Source organism: Anopheles coustani, chromosome 2 (assembly GCF_943734705.1).
Source record: "Anopheles coustani chromosome 2, idAnoCousDA_361_x.2, whole genome shotgun sequence".
NCBI classification, from domain to species: domain Eukaryota; kingdom Metazoa; phylum Arthropoda; class Insecta; order Diptera; family Culicidae; genus Anopheles; species Anopheles coustani.
The window spans coordinates 16,182,579-16,201,592 of NC_071289.1; the positions used below are offsets into that span (position 1 = coordinate 16,182,579).

At 45.8% G+C, this 19,014-nt stretch overlaps 3 protein-coding genes across 3 annotated transcripts; 1 reads left to right on the forward strand and 2 right to left on the reverse strand.

The window, feature by feature from the left end:
* Nucleotides 1–462: 462 nt before the first annotated feature.
* Nucleotides 463–10,631, reverse strand: LOC131263985 (toll-like receptor 7). Its single transcript, XM_058266277.1, has 9 exons — nt 10,486–10,631; nt 10,213–10,373; nt 7,243–7,565; nt 6,954–7,156; nt 6,589–6,835; nt 5,370–6,521; nt 4,613–5,295; nt 4,173–4,545; nt 463–552 (listed from the first exon to the last, which is right to left on the reverse strand). The coding sequence occupies exons 1-9, from the start codon at nt 10,629–10,631 to the stop codon at nt 463–465; spliced, it is 3,378 nt and encodes a 1,125-aa protein (XP_058122260.1).
* A 2,789-nt stretch (nt 10,632–13,420) lies between these two features.
* On the forward strand, nt 13,421–16,952 carry LOC131262598 (DNA-directed RNA polymerase III subunit RPC2). The gene is made up of 2 exons (XM_058264641.1): nt 13,421–13,537; nt 13,600–16,952. The coding sequence occupies exons 1-2, from the start codon at nt 13,469–13,471 to the stop codon at nt 16,933–16,935; spliced, it is 3,405 nt and encodes a 1,134-aa protein (XP_058120624.1). The 5' UTR covers nt 13,421–13,468; the 3' UTR covers nt 16,936–16,952.
* A 139-nt stretch (nt 16,953–17,091) lies between these two features.
* Nucleotides 17,092–18,411, reverse strand: LOC131263239 (metaxin-2). The gene is made up of 2 exons (XM_058265405.1): nt 18,125–18,411; nt 17,092–18,051 (listed from the first exon to the last, which is right to left on the reverse strand). The coding sequence occupies exons 1-2, from the start codon at nt 18,174–18,176 to the stop codon at nt 17,285–17,287; spliced, it is 819 nt and encodes a 272-aa protein (XP_058121388.1). The 5' UTR covers nt 18,177–18,411; the 3' UTR covers nt 17,092–17,284.
* Between the last annotated feature and the right edge of the window lie 603 nt (nt 18,412–19,014).

The following is a 19,014-nucleotide window of genomic DNA, read 5'->3' on the forward strand; positions in this document are numbered from 1 at the left end:
AGCTGAGGGTGGCCAAACAGGGGGCGACCCATGGATCCCCTTATCCTCCCCCCGAGGCGAAAAGATGGCGTTCACCGAGTCACCTTTTTTTGCGCGGGGAGTTCGTTTTCCGTCCTGCCAATATGTCCTCGCTGGCGTCGTCATCGTTGTCGAATCCTTTGTTGTCCTGCAAAATGGCTTCTGTGGAGCCACGAATGGAGGAGGAGCTGGAGTAGGGTCGGGCAGGCGGTGGATAGGAAAGAAATCATGAACAGGAATTGCGTTTGTAAACGCGTTTGTGGAGCGTAGATTAATGTTTGCAATCCTGTGGGGCGACGCTTAGCGAGAATTTGTCGTTGTTGTCGGCGTCCAGGCGTGGGTTTGGGATGGGAAATGGGGAGTGGTAGAGTCATGGCACTGCGGAAGTTGGTTTCCTATAACCCCCCCTCCTCCCCAGCTTTGTGTCCTGCTCGAGCTGATGGCTTAGTGAAATTCTCCCGATGGTATGCTCATCTGCGGTACACCGACTGTTTGAACGCTGAGCTTTGTTTGGTCCTCCGGGAACTCCGGGAACTGATTTTAAGCCACCGAGAAAAATGAGGCCGTTTAATTTGTAGCCATTGGTGACATAGTTCGCTGGAACGCTGGCTGGTGAATCGATAGATTTCATGCTATTGAGTGTTAATGAAATACATTGAATATTCGGTACATCATGTTTAACAAAAAGTAATGCAGAGGTTTCATGAACACTGCTGTTTAACAAGGTAAAAATAAAATACAATTGATTACAGAGAACTTAATAGTGGTCTTGAATTTGTAATGTATTCCTGACAGACTTCAGGTTAGTATAGAGTTCTACAGTAACTTGAAACATTACATGACGCATTCAATTACATAAAAATTCTTAACATAGAATTTGGGTAAAGAAAATTACCTATTGTATGAAAAGTGGTACTAAACTATGAAACTAATATGATTTTAATTAAAACAGATTGATACATAAGTTTTTTATAGTTTCTATTACTCCAAAAGATGGTTTAATTCTGTATTTCATATACCACATACTTTTACTAGTTTTTATACTTACTTCATTTTGTGGCGATTTGTAGGCCCTATATCATAATCTTAAGCATAATCTCAGAAAAGAGTACTATTTTCATCACCTCGTACAATCATTCTCCTTGACTTTCCTCTTTGCTGAAGTGTTCTATGGAAATTCTGCATAACCGTCCTTGCTTGCACATTTCCCGTGGCATGAGATTAAGTCCTCCAAAGTGGAAGGCAAAGCGAAAAATTAACGCCTGATTTCTTGTATCCCTTATCTTCCTCCAAGTCGGTCGGTCTCCAAATCGTCGGCCGAGCTATCGGACGGGGGAGAAATAAATTACAAATTTTCATTAACTTTGCCTTTGCCTGCGGAAAAGCCCCCTTCCTATCGCTGGCGGCATTCTATTTTGGGACAATTCACTAAAGTGTGACCGTACTGACGCAAACAAAGCTCACAGGAACGTATCAGCAACCGGAAAATATCTACATCTTTCGAGAAAATACCTCACCCAGGACTCAATGAAAGGACATCGCCAACGCGCAATAGTCCAGTGACAAAAGGCTGCCCATTTTGGCGATTGGGGTGTGATGGTGCTGTTAAATTTAATCAAATCCTAGAACAAATACATGGGTGATGTTGATGGTGACTGTAAAAGTCTGGATTTAACACCCCATTGTATTGTTTGCGTTTTATTCGCAGGAAGGTTATTGCAAGAAACTCAGTAGATTTTTCATTCTGGAAAACTACATAATATACGACATGAAATCGACATCGGAAGACCATTGGATGATCCATGATGCTAGAGAAGAGCTTGAAACATTGTGAAAAAATAATAAACATATATTTTTTTTTGTCTCTTGGTTTCTTTTGTAAGTTAAAGCTAAGGAATATTATGGAGAAAATATACAATAATGGGGTAATATGGTGATTATGTCGAGATTTTGCGAACGGTCAAACGTTATTCTTCGCAATGGTTTAACTTTATCAGAATTACAAGGCGTATCTTTTAAAACTTAAACATTAAACGCTCTACGGAAGTTTATGCAATATTTTTGAGTTTGTTTTTCAAAATCAAAATTACTTAGTTGCATTGCTTAAAGTGTTAATCACAGTGATATTCTGTCGCCCGAAGTGTTTATGTACAAGTTCCCTTGTACCGTCTCGTCTGGTAGACAGAACAATAGACAAAATTCAAAACGACACAAAAAGTACAAACCAGTGTGCTGGAAAAAAAAGAAGCAAATCCCTTACAAAGAAAACGGTCGCGAGGCGCACGGAGCAGCATCGTGTTTTCCTCGCATCTGTTTACCACTTTTCCGCACTACGAAATGGTGGCGGGTGTTTTTCCTTCATGGTGACAGAGTTGCTGTTTTCCCGTTTCCGACGACACCGACGGGCAAAAAGAAACAGGAAAACAATCTTCTTCGCAACCGTCCAAGGCGGTGGCAGCTGTCGGAAGGAGTCGCCAAAGATGGCGAAACAACAGAGGATGATGGTTTAAGATGGATGATTTCCGTCCCGGAGCGTTTACGGTCGGTCGGCATGCCGAGCGCGGGATAGTTTGAGGGTTTTGTTTGCCGCTTTCTTAGCAGCTTTTCACTTGTTCAGGTTGGTTCTTTTGCGTTTTTTGTGTTCGCTTTGAATTGTTTAGCTTCTGCAAACGTATCTTGTAAATAGTTGGGTTTTCGCCTCTTTTGCATCCTGACGCTGAGCTCATAGTGACGATAGAATTACTTCACATATCCAATGAATTAGTTAGTGGGATGGAATATCATCAAGGAGGAGCGAAGTTTGTTTGTCGAGTTTATGTGTCTGGGTGAACTGCTTATTTGAATTATTTTTCATTTTATGTTTATGTTTAAAAACTAATCTTGAATGAGGAAGTGTTGCAACAATATCCTAGCAATTTTTTTTTTAGGAATGCTGTTGTTTAAATATGTTTTTTTCGTTAGTCTCAGTAACGGATGTACAAAACAGGCTCTTTGTAAAGGCAATTGTTGTTTCGGAATCGCTTGAATATGTTTCGGAAAGCAAGGAAATTACATCTTAACTTAAACTGCTTTGGTATGCAGTGTAACACATGGATGTAAATCGGATGGTCTGTTTTTATTTCAACGAATGTTTACCCCCAACATTAACTCAATCTCTAAAACGAAACAATAACGTTATCTCCGTCTTTATCGTTGCGGGGTCACTATATCGTTTAAGGTTTAATTACAACTCGCTGAGTATTAATCGGCATTAATTTCCAATTCGCATTCGCATCGCGAACGGTTGCATTTCCTTCCAATTAAGATGATCTTTCACCGAGGTTGGGTTGTAATTTCGCACCGTTTTACATCGACGATTGGCGAATGGGTGTTCCACTTGAAGTCGCAAATACACGCGGCACGGCGCTTTCCATCGATGGAAAGGGAGCTATCTGCCGTTCCGGTCTGCCGAGTCCCTCGGGGCCATCTTTCAGGCCCCACCGAATCCCAATGCAGAAACGAACGGCTCGACAGCCGTATAATACGGAACCACACTTTATCTGCTGTATGTTTCAAGGAGAGGCGAAAGGAAAATAATTACTTACGGCCATCACCATCCACGGCACGGCACGGGCTGGTACGGTTACGTGTGCCGAATTACCATCACGTGTGACGAATGATCGCCCACTAATCGCGGTGTATCGTTTGTTTGCCGGGGGAACTAATTGCCGCTAATGTCATATCGTGTACAGATCACGGTCGGAGTGCCGTAAAGTCAACCGCATCGGCACCGGGCAAGGACAGGGCGGAAAGTGAAAGTTCAAACTTCACCTACTATTTCGTCAGAAAGGGAAAAACTAACAAACCTTAACGCAGGGGGTGGATTTTTGTTGTTGATCGTAGTTTACTATAATCTCACTATTATTATTATCAATAACATATCACTCGACACGTGACGATTAACAAGCGAAGGTGTACATATTTTTACATTTTTCCTGGCATCCTATTAAACATCTTGCCTCTTACACGTTGGACTCAGGTAGTGTGTAAGTAATAAATATTTTTCCTTTTGATTGTTCACTTCACTTGAGTGCCGGGTGCTGTTGTGTGCCAAATCAGTCGACCAGGACCATCCGAATCCATGCGATTGTCAGCACCGCCGCACCGAAACTTACCGCCACCGAAGGTACGCATTTATCACAGCTCGCCCCGGAATGGGCACTGGCCTTGGCCAGATTAAGTGGGTATTTGTAGTTGTACTGTGCGTTGTACTGACGCTTGATCGTGTCCAGATCCGCGGGCAGTGGTACGCACTGGCTGTCGAGGAAGTTGATCGCATCGTCACTAGCCTTGGCCAGCACGCACAGTTCGAGCTGTGGGTCACCCTGGGGCCGGATGTCGTCGCCATTGATCGCCGTCGATCGACTAGTGTACGGTACCGTGCGCTCAACGATGATTCGATTGGCCTGGTCACGAATGTACACGTAAAAGTCGGCCACATCGGACGTCGCCGCCACGTACCAGTTGATGACGAGCTGTCCACGGAAGCTGCCGGCAAAAGAAGAGGTTTTGGTCATTCAGAACCGGGCAAACGTACGCGTGTGGGAATACTCACAAAGCAATCTCGCGGAACCGTAGATCTGGTAGCGGCCTAAATGCATCATCTTCAACCGCCGGCACACAGGCCAACAGTTCATCCGTGACGTTGAACAGCCGCTCGCCGGCCAATGGGATCGGTAGGGTGCACTCCAACTCCCGATACATTTCCCCAACCGATGGTAGCGACCGAAGATAGTGGAACAGTGGGCGCATGTAACAGTCGCATTGAAGTGGGTTCTCGCCGAGGGCCACAGTTAGGTTGGACGTTTTCATCCTCCGCACCAGCGGTGGCTCGAAGCGGGTAAGCTCGTTCGCTCGCAGATCCAGCAGCGTCAGGTTACTAAGCTTCAGGAGCGCCTCATAGGACGCGTTCCAGATTTTGTTATGATGCGCGTACAACTCACTAAAGTTGACGGGCATTCGGAAAACATCGTTGTCCATCCGCAGCAACTCGTTGTACGAAATGTCTAATGTGCGTAGGGACGTCAGATTGCCGAGTACACCCGGACGGATCTCTTTGATATTGTTATGCGAGAGATTGAGATGCTGAACGGTTCCCGTGCCAACCTTGAGCTCACCCGTCACGAACGACATCGTGTTGTAGCTCAGATCGACCGATCGTAGCTGGTATGGAATGTAGGGGTTCGAAGGGAATGTCTTACGTGTGATGAAACTGATCCGATTGTGGCTGATGTTGAGCTAGAAAGGAAAACATCAGTAAATAGGTTAGTGCAACACATCTTGAGTTGTTATACTCCTGTTTTCTCTCTTACCTCGCCCAAGCTAAGACAATCTTCGAGCAGTCCGTGTGTTTTATTGTCCAGAGTGGTGAGCAAATTGTGCGACAGATCGAGCCGTCGTAGCGACACCAGCCCCATGAATGCACCGTTCGGCACCGTGCGCAGTTCATTGTGGGACATGTTAAGTGTCAGGAGCTGCAGCAAACCGTCAAAAGCCCTCTCGGCCACACTGTTTAACCCGTTTTCCGTGAGCTGCAGCTCAAACAGGATCGGCAAACTACCGAAGGCTCCCTTCGGAAGCACGGTAATGTTGTTCCGAGCGAGATACAAATACTGCATCGTACCGAGGTCGGCAAAACTATCCCGCGGGATCTCCGATATACCGTTCGACTCGAGGTTCAGCCGCTGGAGGGTGAGCAGTCCAGCAAAGCTACCCCGGGCGAGGTTGTTCGCAACCCGATTGTAGCTCAGATCGAGCCCGAGCAGGGAGTTCATCGTGGGCCAAGTTTTCTCCGGTATCTCCGTGATCTCGTTGTGCGCTAGGTTGAGCTCGTTGAGCGAGATCGGTATCTGGAACACCTTTTCGAGCTTGTTGTGCTGCATGTGCAGGAAACGTAGCCCCGTCGTCTTCGCCAGCGCACCCCGGGTAATGTCCTTCAGCCGGTTGTAGCTCATATCTAGTTCGAGCAGTGTCGGGAGTGTGCCAAACGTGGACGGACCTATCTTCTCCAGGGCATTGTAGCTAAGGTTCAGATTACGTAGCGAGAGTAGGTTTTGGAACACGGCATTGTAGATATGCGAGATGTTATTGTGCGCCAGGTCGATCGTATGTAGCTCGTACAACTTCGGGAATGTGTTCTTGGGGATGTCGACGAGATTGTTATAGGACACGTTCAGTATTTTCAACCCGGTCATATTGGCCAACGGCAGTTGGGTCATGTTCGTTAGCAGGTTGTGCGTGACGATCCACTCCGTGGCATACGTCGTCTCGTCGAAGGCGGTGCGCGGAATCGCCTGGATGAGGTTGTGCGATAGGTCAAGCACCGTCATGTTGGCGCAGTTGATAAACGACTTTGGTTCTATGGTTTCCAGTCGATTGTGCGAGATGTTGATGTGCGTCAGGTACAGATCCTTGAAAGAATCCTTCTGTATCTCCGTAATTTCATTTTCCGCCAGATCGATTAACTGAAATTGATAGGAAACGCCCGGTTAAAGCTGCTAAAGTCTTAAGCAATATATCGTCATCGCTCACCTCGACATAATTCAGTTGGAAAAACATCTGGTAGTCTACTTTCTTGATGCGATTGCGTGCCAGGTCGATCGTGCCGATGCGAGTGACCGAACCAAACGTTCCTCGGCCAATGTCGCTGATCATGTTGTCGGACAGATAGAGTCGCCGCAGGAATCGCATGCCGCGGAAGGTGTTCGCATCAATCTTACGGATGGCGTTGGCGGCCATGTTCACCACACGCAGCACGGTGTTACGGGCAAAAGTTCCTCTGTAGCCAAAGAAATTTACAAAGCGTAAGAAACAAATGGAATGAGAAGAGATGTTCCACGATGTTTTGTTGTGGGTTGTCTAAAAAAGCTCTAACAATAAAATAACAACAATGTTACCTCGTTATTTCCGTCAGCGCATTGTTGGACACGTTACACCAGGTCATCTTGGTCAGATCGGAAACGTGCGTGGCGTCAAGTTTGGTGAGATTATTGTAGCTCAGATCGAGCACCTCCACCTCACGCATTCCCTTGAACTGGCCTTTCTTCAGTGACATCAGCTGGTTCCCGTGAAGATCGAGAGTTTTCACCTTTTTCAAACCCTGAAAAACAAGGAGGAAAACAAAAGAAAGTTGGACGTCGAGATGACAGCTTTGAAAAACCTTCCAGGAGAAGGCGCAACACTAACCCCGAAGATGTCCGGTCCGAGCTCACCGAGCGGTCCGTTAACGAAGTGTAGTTTCTCCAGTGTGCCGTCGAAGTGGGCCCCTGCGAACGATCCCTTCGGCAGGGACTCGATCCGATGGCCATCGATGTTGAGCACCTTCAGCATACCGAGAATCTTGAGCGCTTCGATGGGAAACTGCGTGAGCTCGTTGCGTACCAGATGCAGCTCCAGCAGCGTGTCGTTGATTCCGTAAAAGGCATGATCGGCGATGCTGGCCAGTGGAGTGTCCGTCACGTGTAGGTGCTTCACTGGAAGTTTATGGAGCAACGTTCCGAAGAGGTTCTCTGCAAGGGGATAAAGATTATGACGTGATCTGTGTTTTGCTTACTTTTTGTATGGGACAGTTTGCGTTGAGAAAAGGTCGTCGTTATCTCCGAATTGCCACTATTGTTTACATTACATATTCCTTGTTGAAAAGTTAATGTATCTTCCGAAGGAAACCCATTTTTTAAAAGTATTTTTCCATGCTATCATCGGCCACCGGCTGTAAATCATTTAGCTGGTGACAAAAGGGTGATCACCAAAGCGAAATCGAAAGTTAACGCATAGGTGAAATACATTTTAATAAGCTATTCCTCGCTCAAACATGTCATAATTTATTTCAATAGATAACCCGAACCTCAGTCCCCTCCTTTTTTCCGCAGACCGTTTAAAGTAAGTTGTCATTCGATTTTACGACCTTTGTTATCTGTTTTTAGGTCTCTTTTACAACGGCTGGCGAGGTCAATCGAGCATGTCAACGAAAGGGTTTGCCCACTGGTGGATTCGGTTCGCCAGCTTTAACCCTTAGCCCCGCCGGAACCACCACCACCCCCGTGTCGCACCTCTTTCCGACTCGCTCCGATGGTGAGTGAACATTTTTTCTATCGTTGCGTCTACCTTTTCCGTACATTAACTCCTACATCAAAACACATCAAGCGACATGCGCCTAACCGGCAACAAGTTGGCACTTTCGGTTGGCAGTAGAGAAATTGGTCGGTTTGTGTCCATTTTCCGAAACAGAAAAGCTCTCGCTGAACAACTGTGTTTTGGGGGTGGAAAACAGTGGAAAAAAAAACACCAACTACCAGTGGTTTTATTTTTTCAAGTTTAAAAACCGGTCTAACCAAGCGAGATCACATTTGCATTCTCGCTTTTATTTTCTTTTCCTTTTTTCGACGGAAGCATGCATAAATTAGCGCCAAAATGGCGGTGGCGTTTGGTAACAGGCGAAAGTTTGTCCACTTCCGGACAGGGGGGATCATTTAGGTTGGGATCAGGTTTATGTAAATGTTATTATGAACTCCGTGGGATTTGTTTGATGGATACCACTGTACGTTCGCTTGACAAATAATTTCCTACATTGCCAAATTAGAGCAGTAAGTCAAGATTAGAACCAATGCCGTCCTATAAACATAACCTACGATCTGAAATCCAATCTTGGAGAGGATCACTAATCGTAAACAAATACGATAATTATTATAACTGTGATCGTTGGATAAACTTGTATACTCTACAACATTATCTTTCCTGGAGCAAAAGTGTGTCTAACTCTTAAGCAAAGAAACAACGGTATGCCTCAAAAAAAAAATCGGTGGGAACAGATGCCGCGATGCTTTTGTTGCTTTTATTCCCTACATGTCCATTTTTCATACCCATGCGAAAGTTTCTTACGCCGTTATCCACTCATTTTCCCCAAAACATTCCACCCATCCGTTGGCCTCCCTGTCGAGACGAAAGCAAGAAAAAGCCTCATAGAAATGAAATGCCCAGACAAGCAAAGAGACGATAAATGGAAAAGATTTAGAGACGTGTAATAAAACAATTACTCCAACGGCGTGGTACTAACCCCGTTCCCGATTCAAATGAGCCAACATCGGGAAGCGAGCTGGAAAACGGAATGCTCGGTTGGTGGGTTTTCCTACTTGCATATCTTTTCTCCTGAAGTTGGAAGATTTGTTCATTAATACACATACGATGTGAAAAGACAGTGAAAAAAGCTGCCTTCAAGCACTGTTTAAATTGAACGTGATGAACCAACACGCTCTGTTCGCGATAAATCAATTTACCGTGAAATGCGCGAGATGAGCATAGATGCGTAAGCAAAACAAGAGTTTACCGAACTACTAATGATCATCCCTCCACTAATTTCCTGGCCATTAATTGAGGCAGTGTTTTACCTGTTCCCTAATATGATTTGTAATGAATACTCACAATACTTTAAAGAAAAATATGACGTTTGTACCATTGTGTTTATAAACTGTCGTAAAGAAACTTTGTATGCCGCGCGCCATAAGTGTCTGAGTTATTTTACATTATTTTTGCATAAATAATCGTTTCGCATGAGACTTCTTAGCAAGTCAAAATTCCGTATGTTAGGTACCATAAAACTCAGTGATTTGTGTTGATGAAACCTTTGCACAGTCTTGTAAGAAAACAAAACCTTCACAAGCACTGAACCTTAAACGATTTACGAGGGCATGGATACTAAATTTCACGCCACGATCTTGTCCTTCACGCTCTTTGCCAAATCTCATCATCTTTCATTGTAAATTCCACTCCCTTACTCCCGTCTGCAAATCAGCTTGATAAATAGTCTCCAAACAGTTGTTTGCTACATTCAGTACTCCAAACTAGAGCAAAGCGGGCTTATACGCGAGATTGGTTTGAACCAATTGTTTTGAGTGTCGGTTTCTCCTTACGATCGAGCACAATTGGAATGGTGAAGTTAATTACTGTTGCCGAATTGTTGCACGCATGCAAGTGCAGTATTTCCGCACACGCAATCACCCATTGCATATCTTGGAGCACTCAGGTGCCGGTTTGGTTTGGCTTATCTTATCTAAGCCTCTAGAGGTCATCAATTTTCAAATAAGTGCTCCTGAATTGTGAGCACAAACGGCAGAGTGCGACCTACTTTTGGAAGAGAAGCGCATGCGAACGGATACTTACTGATTTTGCACCGCTTGAGGCGCAGCTCGACGATCGGAAGGTTCATGCTGGCCAGGTTGATGAATGCCACCGAGAGGCTGGCCAGGTTCGAGTTTTCACACTGCACAAACAACCCATCGTCGGTGCCGTGGGTGCAGACGCAGGGATATATCAGTTTAGCTCTGTTTAGAAAGAATAGAATGATAAATAAGTTCAGATTAAAAGAGTTGTTGCATAAAGTCACTATGAGGACTTGGAGGCATCGTAATATTTTTTTCAAATAGTATGACTTACTTTTCCGGGCATTTGTATTTCGGTCCGGGTGGAATGTACTCCGCGTGGGCACTCGGTGGCCCCAACACCAACACCCAGCAGAAGCAAAGCACCACAATTAAACCTAATCCGGCCAGTCCGCCACCGGTTGTCCGTTTGTACTTCATTGTTCTGTGCGGTCGTGTCGTGTTCTTATGCTTGTGTCTTTCCGAACGTAAGATGTAGATTGCGACATAGGTTGAGAGGCGTTTTTTATTTGGTCAGTCGCTTTCCGCTTCGCCTACCCTTAACGCACAACACTTTTCATAGAAACGACCGGATCACTTTTGCGAACGCAAACAAAATCTCCCTTTGGTAGTAAGTTTTGAATGACGCTCGGCGTTGCTGACATTATACGACGACCTTGAAGATCATGCTGGGTTGTTCGGTTTGTTCACTTGGCGCTCGATTTACGGCTCACTGTTTCCCGGTTCACCGCGGTGAAGCTGTGCACTGAATGAAACGGAAAGTAAAACCACTTTAGCATGGGAGAAGCTGTTTCCAAGCCGGTTTCGCCCTGCGAGCCGACCAACCCCCAACCACAATTCAACGTGTTTGCTTTGCCTCAAAGCTTTCGCTTCTCAAGATTTGATGCCCATATTGTTGCTGGGACAAACATGGACTGGAAAATATGATCGATCTACGCCGTCGACAAAATACAAGTTATTTTTCAACCAATCACAATTTTTCTCCCCTTCGTTTCTTACTTTGCTTTTAAGATAAATGTTAAAACACGTTCGAAAGAAGGTGATAGATTTTGTACGATACATCCGTGAAAAACACGCCGAAGATAATTGGCTCACAAAACCCTTCGGACAGCGCACCGGGGCTAAAGTGAATTTCGATACGTTTCAAGCCTCGTTGGCTTCCGTTTTTGGAATGAAACACCATTGAAGTTCACAATTGCTCTTGCGAGCGCCATTTGAAGGTGTGCCAAGGTAAGACACAACTGCAAGAAACAGATTCAATTAGTCGTACTATTTTTTTTTTTTTTTGAAGTAGTAAATCACGTTGTTTTTTTAAACTAATACAAGGCTACCTGGTAGGAATTTATATCGCATTTACACGAAAGAAATTATAATCCAACCGGTCTCATTACTTTCTAATTTACGCAAACAACATAATTTGCCTGCACCCAGAGCAGATTAATTAATACCATTATTATACATTGCCTATCGATCTTCTGCCTCTCTACTTGTGATGGATCACTTTCAACTATCGAAGAAGCAAGTCCCAAGAGCCCACAGTCAATGGCCCTTCGAGAGCCACGACCATTTAGACGGTGATCCTCTTCACCATTCACCGTTCATATTGTCGTCACCCATCATCGATCGAGTTGCGCGAATCGGGTTCGTCGCTTGCCGCCGCGGGCAAGTCTATCGTTTCAATCTGTTTCACTTTATCGAATGTGCGGTGCAGTTATCTAGAAAACTGCAGTGCACCACGTAAGCGTTCACACTGCTTGCACAGCTGATCATCGTTTCGCATTTGCACTCCTAAACATACATACAGGCACATAAACAACATATACGCTGGTGATCATTTAATTGGAACGGCTTTCTTCTTCGCTTCTTACGCACAACTGGGTGCTTTTTCTGGTGGTGTAATATGTTCGCAGATCGCAGATTGCGGAGGGAGCATAGGAATTTCATCGCACATCGTTTTGCACTTCGAAAAACTAAACACACCATCCATCATTTTCTTTCCACATGAACTAGTTTTGGCTAAAACGGACCGTAAAATCAATCCTGTAGCAACAAATGGTAGTGCGTTTGGAGCTCAAAGTCGCCGCTTTGTCCCAATTAGAGTCAGCAAGGGACTTTAGTACTCTAACACTACACACTAGATATAAACCTAGCTGGAAGTACTCTCTGTTGTATAACTGGAGACTCAAGGACATATAACACTTTCCGATCTATTACAATACCACCAATATGTTAACTAACAGTATACCACATACGGTTTATCTTCTTCGCGTGAACAGCAAATAGATCACATCGCTTAAACACAACCCAGCAACTTTGTGCTGTTGTAGGCACAAACCATTTAGAAAACCGAACTGAACCGAACGAATGTGAAAGTATGACTAAACCCGTCGACGGGGATCTTTACCACGGGGTGGTAACATGGACAGGTTTTTTTTCCTCCATCCTCTCGCAGTGTGGAAGGGTAAACTGACAGTTGATGTTGGCATTTTGTGTTGCGAATGAGCATACCAAAGCGTACGGCAGAATAAGTCGAAGGCGATCACAACGATCATAGGTTTTGATGGTGCCTGATGATTCCTACGTTGTTCGTTGATTATTTTTCTGGCGAACAACGTGTATTTTTTCAAACTCCCATATGGGATTGAATGGTGGACAGGTAACACAGAATAAAAAAAAGTAATATAATAATAATTTGAACAAATGGTCAATTTGTCTGTAGTATTTTAAATAAACCGTTAAATCAAAACATAAATTTTGGTTGATAAAAATGACCAGAAATAGAGTTCACTCGGATGAACTCATTTGCTTTGTTTACATTTTTTTTCTCTACCCGGTGTGAGAAACTGTCAAAACTAGTGGTGGCAACTTTGCATGTTTTGAGGAACGAACTCGTTGTAAAATCAGCTGCTACTAAATCGAATAAATAACGAAATATGGCCAATAACATTATCGTTTTTAAATTAGAAGTTCTAGTTTAAGAGGCCATGTGTGTGTAGAAATTTTAAAAATTAGATTAAAAAGATCTAAACGATCGATTGGTATGATTTTTCGATTGTGTAGTGTCGGATCAGCACTGAACCCATGTGGGTGCAGATTTGTTTTTCTCAATACAGTGTTTATCATCGGCGACGAGAGCACGTTCTGCATGTGCGTTTTGTTTATTACGAATATTTTACCGCAAGGCGCAGTTAAAATTAGCTAAAGTGTGTTTAGACAAAACCTAATCGCAACGAGAGTGCTTTTCACGCTACTGTAAAATGCATGGTGACGAGAAGCGCTGGCAGGAGGATGGTAAAAATTACAAGAAAGTGCAACGCGCACTAGAGGTTCGTATGCAACTAACAATTCCTATAGGCATTTGTTGAAATGATGCAATGTTGCTTTTTAGGAAAAATGGAAGCTCGTCCCGGCGTTTCTGCAGGTGAAAGGATTGGTAAAACAGCACATCGATTCGTTCAACTATTTTATCAACGTGGATATCAAGAAAATCGTGCAGGCAAACGAAGAGGTGAAGAGTGATGCGGATCCTTGCTTCTACCTGAAGTACCTGAATGTCCAAGTCGGCAAGCCGGACGTGGAGGAGGGTTTCAACAACACCAAATCGACCACACCGCACGAATGTCGCCTACGGGACATGACTTATTCGGCACCGATCACGGTGGACATCGAGTACACGCGCGGTACCCAACGTGTTGTGCGTAATGGGCTGCTGATCGGCCGAATGCCCATAATGCTGCGGTCGTCCAACTGCATCCTAACGGGCAAGTCAGACTATGAGCTGTCGAAGGTGAACGAGTGCCCGATGGATCCGGGTGGTTATTTCATCATCCGCGGCACGGAGAAGGTCATTCTTATCCAGGAGCAGCTGAGCTGGAACAAGATGATCACGGAGGACTACAATGGCGTGATTCAGTGCCAGGTGACCAGTTCGACGCACGAGAAGAAGTCTCGCACTATACTGATCACGAAGCACGGACGCTACTATCTGAAGCACAACTCGATGACGGAAGAAATTCCGGTCGCTATCATCTTGAAGGCGATGGGCATCGCATCGGATCAGGAAATCATGCAGCTCGTGGGAATTGACACGGAAACTCAGAAACGATTCGCACCATCGCTACTGGAAGCGGCAAACCATAAGGTTTACACGCAGCAACGTGCCCTGGAGTACATGGGCTCCAAACTGATTGCTAAGCGATTCACGACGGCCGCAACGAAGTACAAGACCACGGCAGACGAGGCTCGGGATTTGCTGGCCACCACTATCCTGGCGCACGTGCCTGTGCATAACTTCAATTTCCAGGTGAAAGCAATCTACGTGGCACTAATGATACGGCGTGTAATGGCCGCCGAGCTGGACCGGAGCGCCGTCGACGATCGAGATTACTACGGCAACAAGCGCCTCGAATTGGCTGGATCATTGCTATCGCTTATGTTCGAGGATCTGTTCAAGCGATTCAACTGGGAGCTCAAGATGATCGCCGACAAAAACATTCCGAAGATAAAGGCGGCACAGTTCGACGTGGGCAAGCATATGCGTGAAGCGCTCATTACGTCCGGATTGGAGACGGCCATCTCCACCGGCAACTGGACGATTAAGCGGTTCAAGATGGAACGGGCCGGGGTGACACAGGTTCTTTCGCGCTTGAGTTACATCTCAGCGCTCGGAATGATGACGCGTGTGAACTCGCAGTTCGAAAAGACACGCAAAGTGTCCGGACCGAGGTCGCTGCAACCGAGCCAGTGGGGAATGCTATGCCCCTCGGATACGCCGGAAGGAGAAGCGTGTGGTTTGGTGAAAAATCTCGCCCTCATGACACACATTACGACGGAAGTGGATGAAGAACCGGTGATCCGGTTGGCGTACAACGCCGGCGTCGAGGATATTCGTCTACTAGGCGGTGAAACGATCAACAACCCAAAGGTGTTTATGGTGTTCATCAACGGTAACATCCTAGGTGTGACGATTGCGTACCGGCGACTGGTGCAAGTGTTCCGTATGATGCGACGCCGCGGACTGATCGGAGCGTTCGTGTCGATCCATACGTCGTTCACGCAGCGCTGCGTTTACATCCACACCGACGGTGGACGGCTTTGTCGGCCGTACATTATCGTGCAGGAGGGGCGATCTCTCGTCCTGCAGGAACACTTGGAGCAGATGAAGCTGGGCTTGCGTAAATTTGATGACTTTCTGCACGATGGGCTGATCGAGTATCTGGATGTGAACGAGGAAAACGATTCCTTTATTGCTTACCAGGAGCGTGACATTGACCCGGAGAAAACCACTCACCTGGAGATTGAACCGTTTACACTGCTGGGTGTGTGTGCTGGGTTGGTCCCGTATCCACACCACAACCAGAGCCCCCGAAATACGTACCAGTGTGCGATGGGTAAGCAAGCTATGGGCATCATCGGTTACAACCAGAAGAACCGCATCGACACGTTGATGTACAACATCGTGTACCCGCAGACGCCGATGGTGCGTTCGCGTACAATCGAGCTTACCAACTTCGACAAGTTGCCGGCTGGACAGAACGCCACGGTGGCCGTAATGAGTTACTCGGGCTACGATATCGAGGACGCACTCATCCTCAACAAGGCCTCGATCGATCGCGGGTACGGCCGGTGTCTCGTGTACAAGAACAGCAAGTGCACGATCAAGCGGTACAGCAACCAAACGTTCGACCGTATCATGGGCCCAATGAAGGACGCCCTCACAGGGAAAATTATCAGCAAGCACGAGTGTCTCGACACGGACGGGATCGTGTCGCCGGGTGAGCGACTGCTCTGCAAGCAGACCATGGTCAACAAGGAGATGCCAGCGGTCAAGTCAAACAATCCGATCGAGCAGAAAGAGTCCGGTCAGCAGCCGATCGCGTACAGTTCGGTGCCGATCACGTACAAAGGCACCGAACCAAGCTACGCCGAGCGGGTGCTCGTCTCGACGAACAACGAGGAAGAGTTTCTGGTGAAGATTTTGCTGCGACAAACACGCCGCCCCGAAATTGGCGACAAGTTTAGCTCCCGTCACGGACAGAAGGGTGTCACCGGGCTGATCGTAGACCAGGAGGACCTTCCGTTCAACGACTACGGCATGTCGCCCGACATGGTGATGAATCCACACGGTTTCCCATCCCGTATGACGGTGGGCAAAACACTCGAACTGCTTGGCAGCAAAGCGGGTGTACTCGAAGGCAAGTTCCACTATGGTACCGCCTTCGGAGGCTCCAAGTGTTCCGATCTGCAGGATGAACTGTTCAAGCATGGTTTCAATTATCTCGGCAAGGACATATTCTACTCGGGCATCACGGGTGAACCGCTGGAGGTGTACATCTACTCCGGCCCCGTCTACTATCAGAAGCTGAAGCACATGGTGCAGGACAAAATGCATGCCCGTGCCCGTGGCCCCCGGGCGGTCCTGACGCGTCAACCGACGCAAGGACGCAGCCGTGAGGGAGGCCTACGGTTGGGCGAGATGGAACGCGACTGTCTGATTTCGTACGGCGCGAGCATGCTGATTATGGAGCGGCTGATGATTTCGTCCGATGCGTTCGACGTGGACGTTTGTAACGTATGCGGCCGGTTGGCGTACTCGTCCTGGTGCCACAATTGCCGATCGTCGGCTAGCGTTTCCAAAATCTCGATGCCGTACGCCTGTAAGCTGCTGTTTCAAGAACTGACCAGCATGAACATAGTTCCGCGGTTAAAGTTGCAAAACTATTGAGAACGCCTTTTCTCTGCGTACGCTTTCTATTCTATTTATATAATTGAACTAAATAAAAAAACAAATTATGAAACCTTCTAAGATTGTGGAATACTTTCGTTTATAAAAATTCTTAAGCATATCAACAGATAATAGAAGATTCAAATTACGGCTTGACTTATTTTTAAATCGTCTCATAACTCTCTAGCCATTCGTGCCTGTACTTTTAGTGTAAAACAACATACAATATTAGATACATGCTTTTGTTTAACACTGCAAATGAAATTTCTGGATTTATTTCTCCTACAAATGCTTCACATACAATGGGGTTAACATGTAATAAGAATAATCAGTGGACAATTTTCAACGTCTAGTTTAGTCGTCGAACTTGCTCTCTCGGTGAAAAGTATGTATGATCGATGTTGCGACAGAACTGATTCAAATTGCTGTACTTGTTGATCGTCAGCGCGAGCACATTGTTCGGCAGCTTCATCGTGAAGATACTGAACAGATGGCCAAAGACGAGTGCATCCAATTCTGTCGGCTGTTCGCCAAAGAAATACTGCTGCTGGCCTAACTCGGTGCTAAGATTCTGACACAGTGTGTCCACATCGGCGATCACCTTATCCAGGCTCACGTTCAGCCGGTCCGCCAAGCGAAGCTGGCGCTTGACCGAAGCCTCTTTGCGAAAGTTCTGCACATGATTCAGCGGGAATGGATACACGCATCCGTTTCGCTTCTTCGTGATCGTATCGCGCACTTCCTCGTCTACCCAACTGATGTACTGCTCGGCAACGGTGAAAATGTTCTCCGCCAAGCAGAGCGAAGACCGAAGTTGGTCTTTCTGGTCCTGCGACAAGTGTGACTTGAGCGACTTGTTGAAATGGTCATCGATGAACGTGACGATGTGGTCGAACTCGGCGTAGAGGAAGTTTTCTACCCGTAGCACCGGAAGCTTCGTTCGTTTGCCACCGGGCGAGATGAATTCCGCATTCGCCCGTTGTTCGACCACCACGGGAAGATCGAGCATCTTCAGGTACGTTCGCACCGCCAGGCAGCTAGCGTTCTCTGCGAGCAGAATCTGTTCCTCTTCGTACGGTTGGTAGAGCACCGCATCCCGTGGCCATTCCTTCATGTCTAGAAAATGAAGCGCATTACAAGAACGTGGTGTTAGGGTTTGATTACGTGCAAACAAAACCTGATCCTTTACCTGCAGTTGCTGTTTTTATGTAAAAACTGCCGATAGTAGTTGATTTGGGCATTTCGGTGGTTTTTTTAAACTGTTTTTCGTTTCAACCCACACCGGCAGCAAGGTAAACAAAGTATTATATAAAACTTATCCCTTCTCAATCCACCTTCCGTTTTGACCACCCTAGTAAAGTTTTACACCAGGACTGCTTTTAGATCCTGCTTCTAGGATCTTCACAAACTCTAGAGGTTAAAGGCTCTGCTGCTTGGACCGTGTGTCGTGATTTTCTATTATTGTTTCTATCTTTTCTGAACTTGTTCGGATACCGTCTTGTGTTGTGATATTTATGTCGAAGTGGTTTCGTCTGTGAAATATCGAGACTGTCATTCGTACATTGTGTTTAAAGTCGCATGCTTAAAACTTACACGGTGGTGATGTTGGAATAGGCAACCTAATAGTAGCATATGCTTTTCGCATAAGCTTATTCTACTTTCTACTTCGTAGATATTTTCCGATGCTCATGCCATTTGTAGGTATTTTCCAGTGCCAGTTAAGTACCTAATGTATACCTTATTGTGAGTCACAATCATAAGAACATCACAGATCTCACATTTCCCGTGATTCCCGTGATTCGCTATTTTCAAACTTCTTTATTTATTATACCAAAAGTAATTACAAATGTGTTGCGATAAAAATAGAAATTAGCTAATTTAGTTAATTTTACCATTGCCTAAACAACCTTTAAAATTCTTTTTAGTATTCGTACCAAATGTTTCTATTTCAAACGCAGTAGCGTGACTGCATACCGTAACCCTTGCGAACATGGAATCAAGTTCTAACTGTATTAAATGAAAAAAAGCATCGTAACGGTCCTGTACAGATGACGCTTGCAAATCCAACGATGTTTTGAA

Coding starts and splice junctions, on each gene's coding strand:
- LOC131263985 (XM_058266277.1), bottom strand. CDS start 10,631: ATGAAGTACAAACGGACAACCGGTGGCGGACTGGCCGGATTAGGTTTA. Junction 7,157..7,242: donor TCGGACCGGACATCTTCGGG/GTTAGTGTTGCG, acceptor CTTGTTTTTCAG/GGTTTGAAAAAGGTGAAAAC. Junction 6,522..6,588: donor TCCAACTGAATTATGTCGAG/GTGAGCGATGAC, acceptor TATCAATTTCAG/TTAATCGATCTGGCGGAAAA.
- LOC131262598 (XM_058264641.1), top strand. CDS start 13,469: ATGCATGGTGACGAGAAGCGCTGGCAGGAGGATGGTAAAAATTACAAG. Junction 13,538..13,599: donor AAGTGCAACGCGCACTAGAG/GTTCGTATGCAA, acceptor GTTGCTTTTTAG/GAAAAATGGAAGCTCGTCCC.
- LOC131263239 (XM_058265405.1), bottom strand. CDS start 18,176: ATGCCCAAATCAACTACTATCGGCAGTTTTTACATAAAAACAGCAACT. Junction 18,052..18,124: donor CATAAAAACAGCAACTGCAG/GTAAAGGATCAG, acceptor TTCATTTTCTAG/ACATGAAGGAATGGCCACGG.